At 44.4% G+C, this 25,320-nt stretch overlaps 1 protein-coding gene across 1 annotated transcript in view; it reads right to left on the bottom strand.

The window, feature by feature from the left end:
• The window catches only part of mlycd (malonyl-CoA decarboxylase), a 69,097-nt gene that overhangs the window by 3,253 nt on the left and 40,524 nt on the right, over positions 1 to 25,320 (bottom strand). Inside the window, exons 2-4 of the mRNA XM_072517914.1 lie at positions 19,868 to 19,980; positions 18,751 to 18,907; positions 9,495 to 9,647 (exon numbers count right to left, since the gene is read on the bottom strand). Coding sequence (XP_072374015.1) covers positions 9,495 to 9,647; positions 18,751 to 18,907; positions 19,868 to 19,980 — 423 coding nt within the window. The remainder of the gene's footprint in view (positions 1 to 9,494; positions 9,648 to 18,750; positions 18,908 to 19,867; positions 19,981 to 25,320) is intronic.

Here is a 25,320-nt window from a genome sequence, read left to right as displayed (position 1 = left end):
GATAAAACAGAATTGAAGCCCTGTGAAATGTAAGACTGCAAGCTGTAGATATTTGCCTGATGGTTCATTTCTTAGCTCTTCAAGTGAAATATTCACCTGTCAAGTGATTCTGCAAATGACAATCCAACAGACTTCTGCCAATGATAAAATGGCCAACAACTTAAGATTCATGAATATTTCCATATGCTGATTGTTTGCGCTCCTTGTGGGAAATTTCTTCCCTCATCACAAATTGCTCAACTCCCAACATTCTCATATAGGACATCTGAGGTGAGGAATGGACAATAATGGATGCATGTTGGCTCTCTATCACTTTATCTCCAATGATTTGATGTCTGAACACACACACTTAAGTCGTTTATCTGCATTATTAGTAAAGTGGCTGTGCAGCTGGATCCATGACTTCCTCACCAACAGACCGCAATCTGCAAAGATAGGTAACAGCACCTCCTCCACAATAGTCCTCAACTCCAGGGCCCCACAAGAATGTGTGCTCAATCCTCTACTGTATTTCCTATACACACACGACTGTGTGGCAAGATTTAACTCCAATTCGATCTATAAATTTGCGGATGACATGACTGTGGTGGGTCGGATCTCAAACAACGACGAATCAGACTACAGAAGGGAGATAGATCACTTGGTTGCATGGTGTACCAAAGAAAGTGGAGATGGTCGATAAATTCCTGGGGGTCACCATCACCTACAGTCTGTCCTAGTATACTCACGTTGATGCAACTGTCAAGGAAGCTCAACAACGTCTCTACTTCCTATGGAAGCTAACAAAATTCAGCATCTCTGCATCCACTCTCACAAACCTCTACAGATGTGCCATAGAGAGCATCCTATCTGGTGGCATCCTATCACAGCTTGGTATGGCAACTGCTCGGCCCAGCGCGGGTTCAATTCCCGTACCGGCCTCCCCAAATAGGCGCAGGAATTTGGCGACTTGGGACTTTTCACAGTAACTTCATTGAAGCCTACTTGTGACAATAAGCGATTATTATTAATTGCACCCACACTCTCAGATATTCATTCAATTCATTGATTATGCAATCTTACAAGAAAATGCTAACAGATTTGTGGTTAGACTGTACCAAGGAAGTAATATAAAACAGAAGGGATGCAAATCTAACGTAAGGCTTGCTCTTTTTTGAAATTTTGGGCTGAATCTTGTAACTCACTAAAGTTCCTCAGACAGCACCTTCCAAACCCATGACCACTATCATCTAGAAGGACAAGAGCAGCAGATACATGGGAACCCCACCACCTAGAGGTTCCCCTCCAAGTCACTCATTTATTGCCCATCCCTAGTTGCTGGCCTAACTAGTGACGCCCACATCCCGTAAATTAATTTTTAAAAAACAGCTGTGGGCCTCCAATCCCCTTGGAGACCCCCACAAATGCCGTTCCGTCTGGTCCTTACTTGTCGGGACCAGTACTCTTACTGCTTCGCTCTAATATTCAGATTTGCTAAAACGTGATCCCACCCATTGTGGGCTTTGCGAGCCAGGTAGATCCTGGGAGCGGGGTCTCCCGGCTTTCAAAGGACAGGTTGTGCTGTGGCAAGCTGTTTTTGCGGTGCAGCGTGTCCGTTGGATCACGCCCTTAGTCACCGACAGAGTGGTAGATGAAGGCACTGGCTTTGCAGCATGCACACTAGTCCTGTAGGGGACTCTACTAAAATGTTGTAATTGTTTAATGGCAGAGACATCTCCATTCGGTTTGTTTTTTCCCCATGTAATGGGGTTCAATTTACAGGCTTTGAGATTGTCTTCAGGAGGATGTCTTTGTATTGGAGTATTGCATGTTCTTTGGTGCGGGTTCCGTACTCAGCTCGCTCTAGATTACAGCCTTTAGTATGCGGAATCCTCCACACAAAACACATCACCCCCACCAAATATGTATACGCACATATGAAATTGCTATTTATATTGGTAGAAGTCTTCCCATCTGCTCCTTGCTAAATCATCAACAACTTACATTTCCATAACAGCTGACAGAATAATATATCAGAGCACTTTACAAGGGAAGGAGACATCAAACAGTCAAAATCTTTAGAGGTGGATTAACTAAAGGAACAGCGAAAAGTGTGGGATTTTAGAGACTGTAGTACAAAGTTTAGAGAAGGTAGTACAAAGTGACTTTGAAATACTAAATGAATTACAGGCTTCTAATGAGAGGCCAATAACCACAAATCCAGAGTCAGAGCCACACGAGAGTGTGGACTGAGTATATTGCAACAGGAAGCACTGCTTGTGAAAATACAAAATGATACATGGGACAGTACAGAAGGACACAAGATGCTGGTTGGAGTTGAGCTTCTACAGATGAATATATTGCAGGAGAAAAAAGATAAAAAGATCTAGAGACAAGCTCAAAATCTGGTTGACACTCTATTGGGTACTAAGGCTGCCTTTAGGATGAGACAAACTGAGGTTCCATCTGCCCCTTGAAGTGGATGCAAATGATTCAGTAGTACTATTTTGAAGAGAAATTGGAGAGTTCTCCCCATGTCTTGGCCAATAGCTATGCTTCAACCAACATCACTTGTTTGTGGGACCTTGCTGTGTATGAATTGGCTGGTGTGTTTCTAACGATGATTAAATTTCAGAAGTATTTCATAGAACATAGAACATAGAACAATACAGCGCAGTACAGGCCCTTCGGCCCACGATGTTGCACCGAAACAAAAGCCATCTAACCTACACTATACCATTATCATCCATATGTTTATCCAATAAACTTTTAAATGCCCTTAATGTTGGCGAGTTCACTACTGTAGCAGGTAGGGCATTCCACGGCCTCACTACTCTTTGCGTAAAGAACCTACCCCTGACCTCTGTCCTATATCTATTACCCCTCAGTTTAAGGCTATGTCCCCTCGTGCTAGCCATTTCCATCCGCGGGAGAAGGCTCTCACTGTCCACCCTATCTATCCCTCTGATCATTTTGTATGCCTCTATTAAGTCTCCTCTTTAACCTTCTTCTCTCTAACGAAAACAACCTCAAGTCCATCAGCCTTTCCTCATAAGATTTTCCCTCCATACCAGGCAACATCCTGGTAAATCTCCTCTGCACCCGCTCCAAAGCCTCCACGTCCTTCCTATAATGCGGTGACCAGAACTGTACGCAATACTCCAAATGCGGCCGTACCAGAGTTCTGTACAGCTGCAACATGACCTTCTGACTCCGGAACTCAATCCCTCTACCAATAAAGGCCAACACTCCATAGGCCTTCTTCACCACCCTATCAACCTGGGTGGCAACTTTCAGGGATCTATGTACATGGACACCTAGATCCCTCTGCTCATCCACACTTTCAAGAACTTTTCCATTAGCCACATATTCCACATTCCTGTTTTTCCTTCCAAAGTGAATCACCTCACACTTCTCTACATTAAACTCCATTTGCCACCTCTCAGCCCAGCACTGCAGCTTATCTATATCCCTCTGTAACCTGCTACTTCCTTCCTCACTATCGACAACACCACCGACTTTAGTATCGTCTGCAAATTTACTCACCCACCCTTCTGCGCCTTCCTCTAGGTCATTGATAAAAATGACAAACAGCAACGGCCCCAGAACAGATCCTTGTGGTACTCCACTTGTGACAGAACTCCATTCTGAACATTTCCCATCAACCACCACCCTCTGTCTTCTTTCAGCTAGCCAATTTCTGATCCACATCTCTAAATCACCCTCAATCCCCAGCCTCCGTATTTTCTGCAATAGCCTACCGTGGGGAACCTTATCAAACGCTTTGCTGAAATCCATATACACCACATCAACTGCTCTACCCTCGTCTACCTGTTCAGTCACCTTCTCAAAGAACTCGATAAGGTTTGTGAGGCATGACCTACCCTTCACAAAGCCATGCTGACTATCCCTGATCATATTATTCCTATCTAGATGATTATAAATCTTGTCTCTTATAATGCCCTCCAAGACTTTACCCACTACAGACGTGAGGCTCACCGGTCTATAGTTGCCGGGGTTGTCTCTGCTCCCCTTTTTGAACAAAGGGACCACATTTGCTATCCTCCAGTCCTCTGGCACTATTCCTGTATCCAATGATGACATAAAAATCAAAGCCAATGGTCCAGCAATCTCTTCCCTGGCCTCCCAGAGAATCCTAGGATAAATCCCATCAGGCCCCGGGGACTTATCTATTTTCAGCCTGTCCAGAATTGCCAACACCTCTTCCCTACTTACCTCAATGCCATCTAATCTATTTACCTGGAGCTCAGCATTCTCCTCCACAACATAATCTTTTTCCTGAGTGAATACTGACGAAAAATATTCATTTAGTATCTCGCCTATCTCTTCAGACTCTACACACAACTTCCCATCCCTGTCCTTGACTGGTCCTACTCTGTCCCTAGTCATTCGCTTATTCCTGACATACCTATAGAAAGCTTTTGGGTTTTCCTTGATCCTTCCTGCCAAATACTTCTCATGTCCCCTCCTTGCTCGTCTTAGCTCTCTCTTTAGATCCTTCCTCGCTACCTTGTAACTATCCATCGCCCCAACTGAAACTTCACACCTCATCTTCACATAGGCCTCCTTCTTCCTCTTAACAAGAGATTCCACTTCTTTGGTAAACCACGGGTCCCTCGCTCGGCACCTTCCTCCCTGCCTGACCGGTACATACTTATCAAGAACACGCAATAGCTGATCCTTGAACAAGCTCCACTTATCCAGTGTGTCCAAAACTTGCAGCCTACTTCTCCACCTTATCCCCCCCAAGTCACGTCTAATGGCATCATAATTTCCCTTCCCCCAGCTATAACTCTTGCCCTGCGGTGTATACTTATCCCTTTCCATCCTTAACGTAAACGTCACCGAATTGTGGTCACTGTCCCCAAAGTGCTCACCTACCTCCAAATCCAACACCTGGCCTGGTTCATTACCCAAAACCAAATCCAATGTGGCCTCACCTCTTGTTGGCCTGTCAACAAACTGTGTCAGGAAACCCTCCTGCACACACTGAACAAAAAACGACCCATCTAATGTACTCGAACTATATCTTTTCCAGTCAATATTTGGAAAGTTAAAGTCTCCCATAATAACTACCCTGTTACTTTCGCTCATATCCAGGATCATCTTCGCCATCCTTTCCTCTACATCCCTAGAACTATTTGGAGGCCTATAGAAAACTCCCAACAGGGTGACCTCTCCTTTCCTGTTTCTAACCTCAGCCCATACTACCTCGGAAGATGAGTCCCCATCTAGCATCCTCTCCGCCACCGTAATACTGCTCTTGACTAGCAGCGCCACACCTCCCCCTCTTTTGCCTCCTTCCCTGAGCTTACTAAAACACCTAAACCCCGGAACCTGCAACATCCATTCCTGTCCCTGCTCTATCCACGTCTCCGAAATGGCCACAACATCGAAGTCCCAGGTACCAACCCATGCTGCCAGTTCCCCTACCTTATTTCGTATACTCCTGGCATTGAAGTAGACACACTTCAAACCACCTACCTGAACACTGGCCCCCTCCTCCGACGTCAAATCTGAGCTCCTGACCTCTATACTCTCATTCTCCCTTACCCTAAAACTACAATCCAGGTTCCCATGCCCCTGCTGCATTAGTTTAAACCCCCCCAAAGAGCACTAACAAATCTCCCCCCCAGGATATTTGTGCCCCGCAGGTTCAGATGTAGACCATCATCATTTCATTGGTTATAACACACTTTGGGACATTAAGGCTGTGAAGGGATTAGGGTTAGGACTGGGGTTATATAAATACAAGTCTTTATTTTATTGCGTTGCAGTTTGCAATAAATTAGTACTGCATTGTGGAGCTAATTTTTTGTCTTCTGCATTCAGCAAGTGGTTGACAGGTAAAGGGATCACTCCACCTGCCTAATGAAACAATCTAGATACAAGAACCCTCTTTGTGGATGGGTTTCAAACAGAATATTACCGAACTGCGTGTGCTGAATGAACACCACTAGGAAGCTAAACAGTTTGCAGTAATGCAGGTGACGATTGGTTTGTCTTTTCAGCACTCAGCTTCATCAATGACGTAATTAAAAATAGCCTGGATGTTAGGACATCTGGCACGGCACAAAAGAAGAATGTGACATTATAGTTGCTGAGCACAGAGCGAACAAGATAGCAAATTAATCTTTGTCAAGGGAATCATTTACAGAATTTGCACATTAGGATGTGTCCAGTTTCTTTCTACACTCCATTCAATGCACTTGCCAAACTGTATCCAGAGTGCCAACTGTGACTGTGTTTTAGAACTGTGCATGCAAGCAATTCAGACAGTACAGGTAGAGTTTACATCAAAGATAACTTGCATTTATATACTGATTTTCGCAGAAAAATCACCCCCCATGTGCTTTGTAAAGCTGTATGGAAAATGAACATTGAGCCAAAGGAGAAGGTACTAAGAGGGGTGACTAAACGTTTGGTCAAACAGGTGGACTTTATGGAGGGATTTCAAGGAGGTCTGGGAAATGGAGAGGTTTAGGAGGGAAATTCCAGAGTGGGATCTAGGCCACTGAAGAAAGGGGTGCCAATAGTTAGTTTAATAAGGACACAGTGAGTAAATAAAGAAACATACGGTGGGTTCTCCGGTCCGCCGGTTGTGTGTTCCTCGGCTGTATGCCCTCACCGGCAGTGGGATTCTCCGTTCTCGCTACCTGCCAATGGGTTTTCCCATTGTGGCCACCCAACGCCGCCGGGAACCGAGGTTGTGGGTGCGCTGCCGACGCAACGGAGAATCCCTCCCATAGTTTTATTTACAACACAATATATACACTGCCCAGTAGATCCCTACCAGGTTCCTCTTCTAGTCAATGCCTTACTAGCCGATCTTCTATATAGACGTTAATAGAGATTCCCCGCGGAAGAGCTCGTACTCTGCAACGGCTCACAGGGAAGATGATCATTCCCACCCCATAGGCCCTGTGGGGGCAGCCTATTACAGTCAGCTTAATAAAAATAGGACAGAGTTGCAAAAAAATGCATCTGAGTGGACGTCAAAACAGTTTAAGCTGCTGTGCTGTGGCTTCTGTAAACAGAAAATGCAGCAGGAGAGACTGACAGATGCTCAATTTGGAAAACTGCTGAATGCTCACTATGTACACTGGAGTTAAAACATTTATTAGATAGGTACGCAAGTATACTGTGAGTAAATAGTGCAGTAATGCAAGCAAAACAATTCATGTCATTGAAATGTCAATCGTCCTGTTAAAGGTGGCGGAAATTAGCATTGAGGTTGCCGTTATATGAAAGTCAATTGACAACATTACAATCTGAATGCCTGTCAACATGACTTGAATGTCAGAATTGAAATTCAGTGTTGATTAGCTTGTAAAGCCCCTATAGAAAGATTAAGATTTCAACACTTATCTCTAAAATTCAAAGCTACTGAGTGAACCTTCACCCTGAATAAATAGGAACATTATACTATTGTCACAACTTGTCTCATTAGCAAAATCATTTCTCGTACCAAATCAACTTTAAAAGTATCTTCTAACTTTGATGAAGCCTGTCAAAAACAATTAAAATAATATTCCAAGCTCCAGGAAGCTTTCATTCATTCAAACAACTTGTCTAATATCCAGGCATCTAATTTTTGTGTTAATTCATTTTGGTCATTTCAATAAAAATAAGCTAAAAAAAAACTTATTGGCTGTCACCTGATCAGAAGATTACTTTATCTGATTGGGAATTAAGCCACAGCACAAAAGTGCCATCAACTTGTGTGCAAACCGTTCGCATCATTCAGAGAGCTGGTTGGTATGAGAAATTGAAATGTCACAATGGTGAAAGAGGGAGGTGTTCTTCAAAAACCTGGAGCTTAACAGTGCATTTAACCTTTCCTACCACAACTCACTGCTGACAGCTGATACAAAGAAAAGTTGTTTACAGTACTGACATTCCACATCTTGATACAACAAATAAAAGTGGATTACTTCAGCAACAGTCAGCACAAAGTAATAGCGGATGAGGCTGGAAACAGTGACAAACTGGCAAATGCTGTGACCACAGGAGTTTACATCGCAGTGTTCAGGGAAGATTAATGGTCCCTGCAATTTAAATGATGAAAGTCACCTATAAGCTCTTTTAATGGCATCTCAGAGATTGAGAGGGTGTCACAGTGATTAGCACTGCTGCCTCACAGCGTCAGGGACCTGGGTTTGATTCCAACATTGGGTGACTGTCTGTGTGGTGTCTGCACGTTCTCCCAGTGTCTGCATGGGTTTTCTCTGGGTGCTCCGGTTTCATCTCACAGTCCAAAGGTGTTCAGGTTAATGGATTGGATATGCTAAATTGCCCCTTTGTGTCCAAAGGTTAGGTGGGGTTTCGGGGATGGGGCGGCGGAAAGTGGACCTTGGTCGGATGCTCTTTCGGATGGGCGGTGCAGACCTGATGGGCCAATGGCCTCCTTCTGTACTGTAGGTATTCTATGATTCTATTATAAATGGGAAAAATTGATACATTTTTATTTAAAACCAAACAAATTAGAGAAAGAGGAAGAATGATCGAGCATTGAAAAAAATATGCACCTTAAATTTTAGGATAATGGGGACTTAAAATTTAAGGCCCATTTGTTTTATGCCACATACCAAGCCCACTGCCATTTCACGCTCTAACAAGCATTGATTGGCAGAAGGTGGAAATTCCGTTCTCACTTTGGCAGAAGTCCTACCTTGGAGAGCTACTCCTCCAGCCCCTCCAGGCACAGTGCTGCAGTGGCCGCAAGAGGCACTGCAGCGAGGTACCTGGAACGAAGTACAGGCAGTGAAGGTAGTTGGCAGGGAGGGGAGGATAGGTTTGGTAAATGTTATGTTTCCCCCAGGGGCTGGTTTAGCACACTGGGCTAAATCGCTGGCTTTTAAAGCAGACCAAGGCAGGCCAGCAGCACGGTTCAATTCCCGTACCAGCCTCCCCGAACAGGCGCCGGAGTGTGGCGACTAGGGGCTTTTCACAGTAACTTCATTGAAGCCTACTTGTGACAATAAGCGATTTTCGTTTCATTTCATTTCAAGGTCTGCCATTCGCCAACCAGTTTAAAAAGGCCCTTTTTGTGACAATTAAGCTTCCCCCCACCCCATCCCAAAACATTACTTCCACTTTGGGGTGGGCAGGATCCCGGAGGAAATCCTGTCCATGCAATTTCACATTGCCCGCCCCGTCTCTCAACTCACTGGGCTGGCCGGAGGGGGTGGTAAAGTTCTGGCTATGGTGTAGATGAAAACCAATGCAAGTTAAGATTTTAAAAATATAACCTGTCCCGTATTTAAGAGATTTTTGCATAGAATGCATGAGGAATGCTTATTTTTACAATAAAGCCGTGCAAGTTTTGAGGACATTTTTCAATACTGAAGATACACCAGATATAGTGTAGTAGTTTCTGTTACACGTTAACGTCATTTGTTAGTACTGGCCTCTGATCACAGAATGTTGTTGATCAGAGACCACATTTGACACTGATCCTCACAGACTTTATACTTGATGTGATCAAGACCTACCTGAAGCTCTTTCACTACTCGCTTGATGAGGTAATTTCCGAGCTCTACCCCTTGTAGTCCTTGCTGTGAAGTGCTGATAGAGTAGAAAATCGCTGTGGTGATCTTGTTAACGTCCTCACTCCTCTCAGGAGATGGACCATATTGGACAATAGCCTACACAAAACATTCAATTTTTTAAAAAGGTATCTATTTTCCTAATCAGCATTTAGAAGGTATAGAGATATTCCATCATATATTATACATTTCTCAGCAGTCAAAGCAGACTCAGTATATTATACTGTGATGACTTATGAAAATAAGTTTATTGAGCCACTTCATTGAATGCAGCGTTTTATTTCTTATTTAAATACAATGCAAGTATTGGTAGTATGGGCAAGTATGGGCAGCACAGTAGCACAAGTGGATAGCACTGTGGCTTCTCAGCGCCAGGGTCCCAGGTTCGATTCCCCGCTGGGTCACTGTCTGTGCGGAGTCTGCACGTTCTCCCCGTGTCTGCGTGGGTTTCCTCCGGGTGCTCCGGTTTCCTCCCACAGTCCAAAGACGTGCAGGCTAGGTGGATAGGCCATGAAAAATTGTCCTTAGTGACCAAAAAGCTTAGATGGGGTTATTGGGTTACGGGGATAGGGTGGAAGTGAGGGCTTAAGTGGGTCGGTGCAGACTCGATGGGCCGAATGGCCTCCTTCTGCACTGTATGTTCTATGTTCTAAGTAGAATATGCGCTAGTTAACAGCATAACAAATAATAGTTTTTCCAAAAAAAAAACTATTAAATGTCAAATATGGGTGGATACTTTTTCTCCATCAAGTCCATTTCCATGCACAATACTGATTGTCACAAAAAGTAGAAGCTCAAAACAAACTCTAACTGAAAGCAATTCTAACAAAGATGATTAAAACATTTTCCTTTATAAAAGCTAACTGGAATTTCTCCTATTCATGTGAAAAAGATTTGGAGGAAACACCATGAAGTGGCGTAAATGCCCATGAATGGTGTTTCTCTTTTCTCTCCGCTGATCTTCCCCCAAGTTTCAACAGGAGATTGGGAAAATAAACTGCATGAAAATTCTATCCCATAGCTGGGAGTGAGGAAAATCAAGATGGAAGATACAGTTAATCTTCAGAATGAAAAAACAATTGCTTCATAATGCTACCTGGTGCCAAAATCTTCACAAAAGCTCTCAGTATATCTCAGTATCATGGAGATTAGAAAATTATATGAGTGACTGATCACAAGGGACTTTCAAATATACAGGAACAGGGCTTCAATTTTAATATTACTAGTGGATGTCCTGTGACAGTGTTTAGGATATTTCTAACAATACAAGTGTTTATTCCAGGCAGGGATTAACATTAAGTTTACTGATTTACAAGTGAATAAATCAAATTTCATTTTATTATAAAGTGTTTATTGGTGCTTTGTGAATTGAATTTCAGAACACTATACATTATTCAGTGAGAACTGTAAATATATGCTTTTTCCCATTTTGAAAAGTGAATACATAAGCAAAATGATATGCTAGGTTAATCGACTAAAGGTTGCAGCTGATATTTAGCTGGAGTGTGGAAGTGGAATGGAGTTTTGATGTGCTGGGAAACAATCCTGTACTTTAAGGGCAATGGATTATTGTTCTGCTCTTTTGCATCAATGGGAAAATATTCTCTCGATATGGCATGATGTGAGATGGCCTGGAGTTTGATTGTTCTGCTATGGGGCTATCAGATGGGTGAACAAAGAACATAGAACAATACAGTACAGGTACAGGCCCTTCGGCCCTCCAGGCCTGTACCGGGTGTCATGATCCCACCCTTGGCCAAAACCCTCAGCAATTCCTTGTGTCATATCCCTCAATACCCATCCTATCCATGTATTTGTTGAGATGTCTTTTGAACGCCGTTAATGTATCTGCTTCCACAACATCCCCAGGCAACGCGTTCCAAGCACTCACCACCCTCTGTGTAAAGAAACCTGCCTCGCACATCTCCTCTAAACTTTGCCTCAAGGACCTTAAACCTATGCCCTATCTATCAAAATCCATTGTTCTGGGCGGCACGGTAGCACAGTGGTTAGCACTGTTGTTTCACAGTGCCAGGGTCCCAGGTTCAATTCCCGCTTGGGTTAGTGTCTGTGCAGAGTCTGCACGTTCTCCCCGTGTCTGCGTGGGATTCCTCCGCGTGCTCCGGTTTCCTCCCACAAGATCTGAAAGACTGCATGTTAGGTAAATTAGACATTCCGAATTCTCCCTGTGTAGCCGAACAGGCGCCGGAATGTGACGACTCGGGGCTTTTCACAGTAACCTCATTCCAGTGTTAATGTAAGCCTACTTGTGACAATAATAAAGATTATTATTATAATGAAATCAGTCCGAGTCTATACTCTCCGCATGCTCATACCCTCCAGACCAGGCAACCTCCTGGTAAACCTCCTCTGCACCCTCTCCAAAGCCTTCACATCCAACTGGTAGTGTGGCGACCAGAATTGTGCACAATATTCCAAGTGTAGCCTTGCCAAGGTTCTACACGACTGTAGCATGACTTGCCAGTTTTTATGCTCGATGCCGGTGGGTAGTCTTTTCTGTAGTATCACTGTAGAGGACCTGAATTTTGGCGGAGAGCTGAAAGATGATCCTGAGGTTTGTAGTTGAACGGATTGTTTGCTCTACTAGTAGTGTCCTTGGACCACATTTTGATCTCCAGGGCAGGAATCATGAGTCAGGTCATTTCATAACACTTTAATCCTGTCTCCTACCTTGCAGTGCCTTCCGACGGGGTGGTGGTGACGGCCTGGAACAGGGATTGCTGCCTCCTGAAACAGGCCCGATATGGAAACGGACAAGCCGGGCAGGTTGGAACGCCTTGGGTGGAAATCTTCCATCCAACCCGCGGTGAGTTTAGTGGCAGCGCGGGAGTGGAGAATTTAGCGGGAGACAAAGAGTCAGAAACCCACTGGCATAAAATCGCTCATCAGTTCTCCCAATGGCAGATCGGTCTTCCTGCTGGCTGGTGGCGTGAACATCAGTTGCATCTCACGAATGCTCATTAAAACAGCTGCCAGCCAGCATCCCATCATGCCTTCCAATCTTGTGCCACGCCAGCATGAAATTATGTTGGTCTCAAACCCAATTGCTAATCAGTGGCATGCACAAGGCGGTCCTCAGTCGCAAGAGACTTCAGGGGGAGTCCAGCTCTACCATAGTGCTGCGCTGCTCCTGATGCGCTGCTCATCACGCTGCCAAGGCAGACCAATACCTGCCCTTATCTACATGCCGAGCTGGTCTTCATGGACAGCACCGTGTTGTTGGATCCATGGAACCTCCTGTATCACCGCCTCGGATCAGTACTGTGTTTGGGGCTGGAGAGTATAGGGGTCTCCTTGACCCTGGTGCTACACATCAGTGTTTATCCAGACAGGACTGAGCTGCCAGTCCCATGCTGCCAATGCAACAAAGGTCTGAAATTCTACCAGCGGTGGAGTGCAAGATGAGGCCGAGGGGAGCTGGGCAGATGGGGGGAGTGCCTGCTGAAGTCAAGGGTGGCAATATGCAAGGGGGGTTATGCAACAAAGTAAGGAAATGAGTGAGGAAGGCAAACAATGGAAGGCAGAGGGGAGGGAAGCTGGAACCCAATAAGGCTGCATGAAAAGCTGACAAACAAGGGTTACTAGAGTTTTAGCATTGGGCAGAGGAATCTTTTCTGGCCTAAGGAAAAAGTTGGCCCAGGTAGACTGAGCACAAATAATTGAGGGTAGGGCAGATGAGGAACAATGTTCAGGAAGATATTGAATACCTCTCAATTAAAGTAGATTCCTGAAAGGAAGAGGAATTGTAAAAGGGAGAAAAATGTTCCATGGCTAAGCAAGGTCAAGAAAGATATAAAGGCAAAAACTAGGGCACATCATACTGCAAACGCTAGTGGTAAGCTGGAGGATTGGAAGATTCAGCAAAATGCTGCTAAAATAAATTAAAAGAACTAAGATGATAAGACTATAAAAGGAAACTAGCAGAAAACATAAAACACTGATACAAAAAGTTTCTATAAGTATATAAAGAGGAAGAGAATAGCTAAGAGGTTGGTCCTTTCGAGGACAATACTGATGAGGTAATAATGGGGAACACAGAGATGGAAGAGGCACTGAACCAATATTTTGCCTTTGTCTTCACGGTAGAAGAAAATAAAAATATTTCAAAAACTGCAGTTAATCCAGAGGAACTTGGTGCAATAATCATCACTGGGACGCACTAATGAACACACTAATGGGATTAAAGGCAGATAAGTCTCCGGGACCTGATGGCTTGCACCCTAGGGTACTAAGGGAGGTGACAGTGGATATAGTGGATGCATTGGTTCTGACATTTCAGAAATCTCTGGATTCTGGAATTCTCCCGGTGGATTGGGAACACGCTAATGTGAAGCCCTTATTCAAAAAGGGAGAGAGGCAAAAAGTAGGAAACTGTAGACCGGTTAGCTTGACCTCTGTGGTGGGGAAGTTGCTGGAATCAGTCATTAAGGAGGAGATGACTGAACATTTGGAAAGACCAAGCTCAATCCACCATTGTCAGCCTGGTTTTATGGAGGGTAAGTCATGCTTGACAAACTTATTGAGTTCTTCGAGGACGTAACCAGCAGGGTGGATAATGGGGAACTTCTGGATGTGGAATATCTAGACTACCAGAAGGCATTTGACAAGGTGTTGCATAAAAGACTGATCCAGAAGGTGAGATCGCAGAGGATTGGGGGTAGAGTACAAGATGGGATTGAGGATTGGCTGACTGACAGAAGGCAGAGAGTCGGGATAAATGGGTCCTTCGCTGGCTGGCAAACTGTAACAGGCGGGGTGCCCCAGGAGGTCAGTCCTCAGACCTCAACTGTTTACAATCTATATAAATGACTGCGATCAGGGACAGCGTGTAACATAGTAAAATTTGTGGATGATACCAAAATAGGTTGGAAAGCAGGCAGTGAAGAGGAGATAAAGATTTTATAGATGGATATAGATAGGCTATGAGAATGGGCCAAAAGATGGAGTTTAATGTGGATAAGTGTGAGGTTATCCATTTTCACTGAAAAAATAGAAAGGCAAATTAAGATCTAAATGTAAAGCATATTCAAAATGTGTCTGGGCAGAGGGATCTGGGTGTCTTTATTCATGAATCGCAGAAAGTCAGTTTGCAAGTACAGCATGTAATTAAAAAGACAAATGGAATATTAGCATTTATAGCAAAAGGACTGGAGTTAAAAGTAGAGGCAAGTTGTATGGGGTGTTGGTGAGACCATATCTGGAGTATAGTGTCTAGTTTTTGTCTACTTATTTAAGGAAGGATGTGGATGTGGTGGTATTGGAGGCAGTTCAGGGGAGGCTCACCAGATTGATTCCGGGGATGAAAGGGTTAATGTATGAGGGCTTATACTCGCTGGAGTTTTAAAGGAAAAGAGGGGATGTGATTGAGGTACATAAAATACTAAATTGTTGAAGTAAATGTAGACCAAATGTTCCCCCTTGTGGGGCAATCTAGAAAGAGAGGTCACAGATATAGGTTGAGAGGTGGTAGTTTTAGAACTGAGATGAGGAGGAACTACTTCTCGTAGAGGGTGGTGAATTTGTGGAACTCACTGCTCCATAGTACGGATGAATCTGAGTCATTAAATAATTTCAAGAATGAGATCGATATATTTCTGGTAAAAACAGGTCAAAGAGATATGGGCAACAGGTATGGAGGTGGATTTGAGAACAGGAAGAGATCAGCCATGAACTGATTTGAGCAGGTTTGAGGGGGTGAATTGACTACTTCTGCTCCTAATTCCCATGTTCCTAAATGTTCCTTGTCAGCCCAAGCCTGAATATTGTCCAGATCGCACTGCATTTGGACATGGACTCCTTCAATATCTGAGGAGTCGCAAATGGTGCTGAATATTGTGTAATTATCAACGAACATCTGACCTTATGTTGGCAGAAAGATCATTGGTGAAGCAGCTGAAGATGGTTGATCAAAGGACACTACCATGAGGAACTCCTACAGTGATGTCCCGGGACTGAGATGACTGACTTCCAATAATTACAACCATCTTCCTTTGTGCCAGGTATGATTCCAACGAGTGGAGAGTTTTCTCCCCGATTCCCATTGACTCCAGTTTAGCTCGGTCTCCTTGATGCCACACTTGATCAAATGCTGCCTTGATGTCAAGGGCAGTCACTCTCACCTCACCTCTGGAGTTCAGCTCTTTTCTCCATGTTTGAATCAAGGATGTAATGAGGTCAGGAGCTGAGTGACGGAACCCAAACTGAGCGTCAGTGAGCAGGTTATTGCTAAGTAAGTGCCGCTTGACAGCACTGTTGATGATCTCTTCCATCACTTTACTGATGATTGAGAGTAGATTGGTAGGGCGGTAATTGGCTGGGTTGAATTTGTCCTCTTTTTCTTTACAGGATATACCTGGGCAATTTTACACATTGCTGGATAGATGCCAGTGTTGTAGCTGTACCAGGAGAGCTTGACTAAGGGCGCGGCAAGTTTTGGAGCACAAGTCTTCAATACTATTGCCGGAATATTGTCAGGGCCTGTAGCCTTCGCAGTATCCAGTGCCTTCAGCCATTTTTTTTTTTTTTTTAATTTTAGCGTACCCAATTCATTTTTTCCAATTAAGGGGCAATTTAGCGTGTTCAATCCACCTACCTTGCACATATCTTTGGGTTGTGGGGGCGAAACCCTTGCAAACATGGGGAGAATGTGCAAACTCCACACGGACAGTAACCCAGAGCCGGGATCGAACCTGGGACCTCGGCGCCGTGAGACTGCAGTGCTACCACTGCGCTGCTCTCCCTTCAGCCGTTTCTTGATATCACGTGGGGTGAATCGATTTGGCTGAAAATTGGCATCGGTGAAGCTGGGGACCTGGAGGAGACCAAGATGGATCATCCACTTGGCACTTCTGGCTGATGATTATTACGAATACTTCAGCCTTGTCTTTTGCACACATGTGGCGGGTCCCTCCATCATTGAGGATGGGGATATTTGTGGAGCCTCCTCTGTAGGCTGAAGGATTGCTTAGTTCTGTCTATCACTTGTTGCTTATGTTGTTTGGCATGTCCTGTGTTGTAGCTTCACCAGCTTGACACCTCATTTCTCGGTATGCCCAGTGCTGCTCCTGGCATGCCCTCTGGCACTCCTCATTGAACCAGGGTTGACCCCCTGGCTTGGTGGTAATGGTAGAGTGGGGGATATGCCGGATCATGAGGTTACAGATTGTGGCTGAGATTCTGCTGCTGATGGCCCACAGCTCTTCATGGATGCCCAATCTTGACTTGCCAGATCTATTCTGAATTTATCCTATTTAGCACAATGGTAGTGCCACATAACACGATGGATGATATCCTCAATGTGAAGAACTGTGCGGTGGTCACTCCTACCAGTACTGCCATGGACAGATGCGGCTATGGCAGGCAGATTTGTGAGGATGAGATCCAATATGTTTTTCCCTCTTGTTGGTTCCCACCACCATCACGTGATCCTCAGACCCAGTCTCACAATTATGTCCTTTAGGACTTGGCCAGCTCGGGTCAGTAGTGGTGCTAACAAGCCATTCCTGGTGCAGCACATTGAAGTCCCCTACCCAGAGTACATTCTGTGCCCTTGCCACCCTTGGTGCTTACTCCAAGTGGTGTTCAACAGGGTACTGATTCGTCAGCTGAGGATGGATGATGGGTGATAAGGAGGTTTCCTTGCCCATGTTTGACTTGAAGTCGCGAGACTTCATTGGGTGCAGAGTCGATGTTGAGGACTCCCAGGGCAACTCGCTCCCGACTGTATACCACTGTGCCCCCACCTATGCTGTGTCTTTCCTGAGTTAGGACAGGACATACCAGGGATGATGATAGTGTGTCGGTAAGGTATAGTTCCGTGAGTATGACAATGTGAGGCTGTGGCTTGACCAATCTATGAGACAGCTCTCCCAATTTTGGCACATTACTGTGGATCTGGAGACACATGTAGGCCAGACCAGGTAAAGATGGCAGATTTCCTTCCCTACAGGATATTAGTGGACCAGCTGGGTTTTTAACGACAAAGGACAATGGTTTTATGATTATCATTAGACTTTTTAATTCCAGGTACTCATTGGATTCAATTTCCACCACCTGTCGTAGCGAGATTCGAACCTGGGTCCCCAGATTTTACCCTGGGTCTCTGGATCACCAGTGACAATACCACTGCCTCCCCTTTCACATATTATATATATCTTGTACATATCTATTTTTTCTCCCTCTTTTCTCTCATAGTTGTAAGAAATTGAAGTATTCAAATTACTCTCAAGAAAACACAGATAGAAATTAGATATTTCAGGTTTTGAATTTCACTTTGTCAGTTGTTACCAATTCCAATGTTTACCTTTTCTAACTGTGAAAGAAATAGAGATAGGTTGGTTCCAAAATTAAACTTTACCTGAACAAAAGCAATTACAATGCGGAAAGGCTCTCTCTCATAGCAGAACACACTTTGAGGTTTAGAGAACATGAAACAAATAGGTCTGTAATCAACAATCTTTCATTTTTTCCCCTCTCCCCTCACACTCTTTTTTTCCTCACAGAACTCCCTGTTCCTTTCCAGACGTGTCATGGGATCTTTAGCATCCTCCTGAGAGGGGAGACAGGGCCTCGGTTTAATATCTTATAGGATCCCTACACTGCAGGAGGCCATTAGGCCCATCGGGTCTGCATCGACCCTTCGAATGAGCACTCTGCCCATTAACGAGTGTCCACCCCACCCTCACCCTGTAATCCCATAACCTAACTTGCACATCCCCGGACATTAAGGGGCAATTTAGCATGGCTATTCCAACCAAACCTGAACATCTTTGGACTGTGGGAGGAAACCGAAGCACCCGGAGAAAACCCACACAGACACAGGGAGAACGTACAAACTCCACACAGACAGTCACCTGAGGCCAGAATTGAACCCGCATTCGTGGTGCTGTGAGGCAGCAGTGCTAACCACTGTGCCACCGTGCCGCCCGTCATTCAAAAGATGCCACCAGCACTCCCTCAGTACTAATCTAGTTCGCCTAGATTTTTGGTTCAAGCCCTGATGTGGGATCAGAGACAGGAGTGTCTTCCCAAGTCACGGATGAAACTAAGCAACAATTTTCTTTGGAAAAATTCTCATGACTGTTTCTTGAGCATTAAAAATTTGGTACACATTCTATTTATCATAAAAGCTGGGCACTAGCTAATTTACACTGGAGACTAACAGTATCTATAATGGGCGTACCTGTATATTTTTGGCGATGTCATCCGTTAGTGCCACATGTAGAACTACCAGAGGTTCCCTCGGCATAGCATTGTGTGTAAAAACATAGCATCTTCTGTAAGGTCCAACTCGGCGTTTAATATCTACCCAATTTCTGACAGGATGCACTGCCTCATACCTGAAGAGAAATAAATGTGCATTCACTGGAACTGAAGTGGACAATATAACAAAAGTGTTGCCTCCCAGCTCAAAGGTACAACAAATAATCAAGTCTCAAGCTAAACTGTAGACCAGCAGGAAACACAATATAAACTGTGCAGGACAGATTCTGAGCACTAATAATTCATTAAAAGTGCATTAAAAGTAATGACATTGATTCTAACTGGTCCAGTGAGCAACGGAGCGAGTTAGAAATTCGCCCAATGCACCAGAAATCAATCCAGGCTTTTTTTCAACTCTAGCGCCTATTTGCAATCTCTCAGGAAGGCTTCCTATTCAATTCACTTTTACAAAGGGAAAGTTGCTTTCTTTGTGAAATTTCTGGCAGGTCAGCACACTGTAGACTACCTTAAAAGTACAATATTTTTACAGGCTTTTTCTGTGTCTATATTCAAAGGTGCGGAAAGTCAAAGTAGAATGTGACACTAATTGACTCTTGCTCTCACCTCCAAACACATTTCATTTGAAAGGACAAGAAAATTGGACTAATTGCTCAGTGGTTTAGGGAGCTGGCAAAGAATAATAATAATCGCTTATTGTCACAAGTAGGCTTCAATGAAGTTACTGTGAAAAGCCCCCAGTTGCCACATTCCGGCGCCTGTTCAGGGAGGCCGTTACGGGAATTGAACCCGCTTTGCTGGCATTGTTCTGCATTACAAGCCAGCTGTTTAGCTCACTGTGCTAAACCAGCCCTTCTGGCACGATGGGCTGAATGGCTTCCATTTATGTTGTATCATGAAATGATTCAATTGGCCAGAAATTAGCGACTGACAGTCAGTTTTGAGTGCAATAAGAACATAATTTTATTTGTACTGAGACAGAATTAAAAATTACTTGTAGGTCTGCTGGCAAAATGGGATTGCTGGCAAAATAGGATTGCTTTAATAACTAGTGCAAAAAGTGATTAATAATCACTTACATGCTAATTTTCTGCAGCAGATCACAAGAGGAATGCCAGGTGATACGCTCCAGGTTCAAAAATCCTACAGAAAACCAATCTGAAAGTAGCATCTTCAATATTCCATTCATTTCCTGAGATTCAACACAAAGTCAGTGAGCAAATGTGACCAACTTCAGAAGCTTTGAGGAATATTTATTTCCGATTAAACAATTCAGTAATACCATTTTCATTACTTGTACAATAGACAGCATCCAAATGTCCTATTAATCAACCATATAGTTCGACTAATGGGCCCCTATCAGATACCATTACAATCTATACAAATCAGCAACTAATGGAGTACTCACTCATAAAAAAATGCATTTTATTTTGAATATGAACAAATAGGTGCTGTTTTCTAAACCAATATTTTTTATCATAGCTGGATGGTTGTATTTAGGAAAATGCCTCGGGGCTATGAGATTTGTATTCAACTCAAATTGTATTCACGAGCATAAAGACAGTGGTACGATTGTGCCATAACTTGGAATATGGTGCAATGTCCAGTGAAGTTGGGATAGAATCACCTTTGTCGTAGCTTCTTGGAAAAGCTGCGCAACAAGGATTTGAAGGCAAACAAATCTCAAAAATAGTCAGTTAAGAGCAAAATACAGCAGAAAAGCATTTAACTGATGTGTTGCTTTATGTACTTTTGTTACATATATATACACACATATGAATAAAAATTGAATAGTTTCAATGAAATATGTTAATTGTCCTATTTTAATCAATGATTTGCAATTGAATAGATGCTTATTTTTACATATAATATTCAGAGGCGATTATAAAAAGACTTGCATTTATATAGTGCTTTCCATGACCACTGGACATCTCAAAGTGCTTTGTCTATGAAGTACTTTTTGTAGAGTAGTCATTATTTTAATGCAAGAAATGCTAATTTTCCCTCAGCAAATTCTCATAAACAGCAATATGATTATGATGAGATATTGTTTTTTGTGATGTTGATCAAGGGATAAATATTAGTCATATAAATATTATGAATACATTCTGACATACTCAAAAGGTAGCAGCTTCTTAACTTTGTCATGAATAATCTGTGAACATAATGTTGACAACAATATGAAGGTAAATTACTGCGGACGCTGGAATCTGAAACAAAAACAGAAAATGCTGGACAATCTCCACAGGCCTGACAGAATCTGTGGAGAGAGAATGGAGTTATTGTTTCGAGTTTGGAAGACACTTTGTCAAAGCTGGAGAGAACTGGAAACAGGATCAGATTTATACTGTTGTGGGTTGGGCGTGGAGCAGTGGGGCTGGTTCGAGGGTCAGAGGTAGGTGAAGATTGACAATGGCAATGGTGAGGGAAAAACAGATCGATGGAAGAAATTAAAATAAATTGATAGAAATAAAAATGGGGCGAAGGTGGGGGAGAGAGTTCAGACGGAAGTTGTTGAACTCAATGTTAATTAAGTCAGGAAGGCTGTAACGAAACTAATTGGAAAATTAGGTGACTGTTCCCTGAGTTTGTGCTGGGTTTGATTGCAGCAGGCCAAGGGTGGACATGTGGACTTGAGAGCAGGATGGTGAGTTGAAATAGCAGCAACAGGAAGAAGAACAAAGAATACAGCACAGGAACAGGCCCTTTGGCCCTCCAATCCTGAGCCGATCACGTGTCCTATCTAGACCAACCGCCTGTATCCTTCTATACCCCATCTGTTCATGTGCCTATCCACATAAGTCTTAAAGGTCGCCAACGTATCCTCACTTGGCAATGCATTCCAGGCCACCACCAACCTCTCTGTAAAAAATTTCCCCCGCACATCTCTGCTGAACCTTCCCCCCACGTTGAACTTGTGCCCCCTTGTAATTGTCATTTCCGCCCTGGGAAAAGCCTCTAACCATTAACCCTCTCTATACCCCTAATAATTTTATAAACTTCTATCAGGTCGCCCCTCAGCCTCTGTCTCTCCAGGGAGAACAATCCCAGTTTATTCAATCTCTCTTCATAGCTAATACCCTCCATACCAGGCAACATCCTGGTAAACCTTTTCTGTGCTCTCTCCAAAGCTTCCACGTCCTTTTGGTAGTGCGGTAACCAGAATTGGACACAGTATTCCAAATGTGGCCTAACCAACGTTCTATATAACTGTAACATAATTTTTGAGCTATCATACGCGATACCCCATCCTATGAAGGCAAGCATGCCAGATGCATTCTTTACCACCATTTCCACCTGTGCTGCCACTTTTACGAATCTGTGGACCTGCAGGCCCGATCTCTGTGTCTCTAGGCTCCTGATGGTTCTTCCGTTTATTTTATAGCTGCCACCTGAATTAGATCGACCAAAATGCATCAACTCGCTTTGTCCAGGTTAAATTCCATCTGCCATTTCTCTGCCCAATTTTGCAGACTATCTATATCCTGTTGTATTTTCTGACAATTTTCATCACTATCCACAACTCCTGCAATCTTACTATCATCCACACACTTGCTAATCAGATCCGCTATGTTTTCTTCCAAGTCATTTATATATAATACAAAGAGCAGAGGTGCCAGTACTGTTCCCTGCGGAACACCACTAGTTACCGATCTCCATTCAGAAAAACACCCTTCTACTGCTACCCTCTGTCTTCTATGGCCAAGCCAGTTCTGAATCCATCCAGCTCGTTCACCCCTGACCCCATATGATTTAATCTTTTGCACCAGCCTTCCATGAGAGACCTTATCAAATGCTTTATTAAAGTCCATGTAGACAACATACACAGTCCTTCCCTCGTCAATCATTTATGTCTCCTCCTCAAAAAACTCAATTAAATTAGTTATACATGACCTCCCACATACAAAACCATGCTGTCTGACGCTAATAAGATCATTCACTTCCAAATGTGAATAGACCCTGGGCGCGATTCTCCACTCCCACGCCGAAGTGGCCGCGCCGTCGTGAACACCGTCGAGGTTCACGACGGCGCGGAACGGCCCCGGTCCCGACCGATTCAGGCCCTGACAATGGGCCAGTATCGGGGGCGTGTCATCTACCCGCGCCAGGCCTTGTCGCCACATAGATGACGCGGCCGGCGCCGCATAACGGACGTCATCCGCGCATGCGCGGGTTGGCCGGCGCCAACCCGCGCATGCGTGGTTGCCGTCCTGTCCAAATCCGCCCCGCAAGAAGATGGGGGACGGATCTTGCGGGGCTGCGGAAGGAACGAGGTCCTCCTTCAGAGAGGACGGCCCGACGATCGGTGGGCACCGATCGCCGGCCACCCCACATTCCAGGTGAAGCCCGGTGCAGGATCCCCCCTCGCCCCCCCCACAGGCCGCCCCCCCAGCGTTCACGCACCACCCACGACTGTAGCGACTGGGGGGAACACGCTGTTTTGGCCTGGCCGCTCGGCCCATCCGGGCCTCAGAATAGCGGGGGTGCCGGAGAATCGCCATTTTGGGTATCTCCGGCGATTCTCCGGCATGCGAAACTCGACCGGGCCTTTCCCGCCGCTTGGGAGAATCGCGGGAGGGCGTCGGACCGGTGTCCCCGGACATTTCGGCGGCCCAGGCGATTCTCCCAACCGGCGTGGGAGTGGAGAATCGCGCCCCCTATCTCTGAGAATCTTTTCCAACAATTGCACTGTCACCGAAGTCAAGCTCACTGGCCTATAATTACCGGGATTATCCTTGCAACCCTTCTTAAATAATGGTACAACATTGGCTATCTTCAGGGCAGCGCGGTGGCGTTAGCCCTGCTGCCTCACGGCGCCGAGGTCCCAGGTTCGATCCTGGCTCTGAGTCACTGTCCATGTGGAGTTTGCACATTCTCCCTGTGTTTGCGAGGGTTCGCCCCCTCAACCCAAAGATGTGCAGGCTAGGTGGATTGGCCATGCTAAATTGCCCCTTAATTGGACAAAATGAATTGGGTACTCTAAATTTATTTAAGAAAACATTGGCTTTCTTCCAATCCTCTGGGATATCACCTGTGGCCAACGAGGGCACAAAGATTTCGGTCAGAGGCCCAGCTATTTCATCTGTCTTCCTCAGTAATCTGGGATAGATACCGTCTGGCCCTGGGCATTTGTCTACCTTAATGCTTTTTAACACGCTAACACTTCCTCCCTCGTAACAACGACCTGTTCTAAAGTGTTTACACCTCCCTCTGAGACACCACCAATCAACGTGTCCCTCTCCTTTGTGAATCCCAATGCAAACTACTCATTAAGGACCTCACCTACTTCCTCTGGTTCTACATAATTTCCCTCCTTTGTCCTTGAGTGGATCAACTCTTTCTCCAGCTACCCTTTTGTTCCTAATATAAGTATAAAATGCCTTGGGATTCTCCTTAATCCTGTGTGCCAAGGACATTTGATGACCCCTTTTTGCCCGCCTAACTCCCTGCTTGAGCTCTTTTCTACTTTCCTTGTATTCCTCAAGTGCTTCATCTGTTTTTAGTTGCCTGTACCTCACGTATGCATCTTTTTTGTTTTTGACAAGATTCTCAATTTTCCTGCTCATCCATGGTTCCCGAATCCTGCCTTTCCTTTTTACCGACACATGCCTGTCCTGCACTCCCATCAACTGCTCCTTAAAAGACTCCCACATGCCAAATGTGGATTTACCCTCAAACAGCCTCTCCCAAACAGCAGGGTCTGGGTCCTGTTTGTGGACAGACCAAAGGTGTTTTGCAAAGCAGCCACCCAGTCTGCGTTTAGTCTGTCCAGAGTAGACCTCATTGGGCAGCGAATACAACAGACCAGATTGAAGAAGGTGCACATGAAGCGCCGCCTCACCTGAAAAGAATGTATAAGGTCCTTGGATGGTAATCAGGGAGGAGGTAAAGGGGCAGCTGTTACACCTTCGGTGATTGCATGGGAAGGTGCTATAGGAACAGGGTGTGAGGTGTTTGGGGTGATGGAGGAGTGGACCAGGGTGTCCCAGAGGGAATGGTCCTTCCCATTGTTAACAACAATGTCTTGTAACCTATGAATGACCCCTTGAAGGGTTATGAAATCATTTACAAGAAAGCAACATTAGCAAAGGAATGCATCTGCCATAGTTGAACTATTTTTTTGAACAGATCTACCTTTTACCCTCCATTTCCTGTGCATGCACATTGCATGCGCTAGGTTATGCTGTACAAAGGCACACAATGCTCGTGCTAATATGCAAAGCACCAGTAAAATTGACTATAATACTGTCACCTACTGTTTGCTGATTTCAGGAATGCTGTGATTAACAAAACTGTGCATGCAAAGTAGAAGTGGAGATAATGTCAAAGTTATCTCATCTACTCAAAATTCCCCATGCCATTAACAAATGGGTTTACAGCTTCAAATTCAGTTTTAAAAGTTAAATACAAAACTCATTTCAGGAGGGGGAGATTGATGAAAAAAATATTCAAAGTTGAAAATGTTCCTAAATTTGTAGAAGTCCAATGGTGAAAAATGTCAGAATTAGCTGGAAATTAACAATTCATATGT

Source organism: Scyliorhinus torazame, chromosome 10, assembly GCF_047496885.1.
Source record: "Scyliorhinus torazame isolate Kashiwa2021f chromosome 10, sScyTor2.1, whole genome shotgun sequence".
NCBI classification, from domain to species: Eukaryota; Metazoa; Chordata; class Chondrichthyes; order Carcharhiniformes; family Scyliorhinidae; genus Scyliorhinus; species Scyliorhinus torazame.
This window is presented reverse-complemented; position numbering and strand designations above follow the sequence as displayed.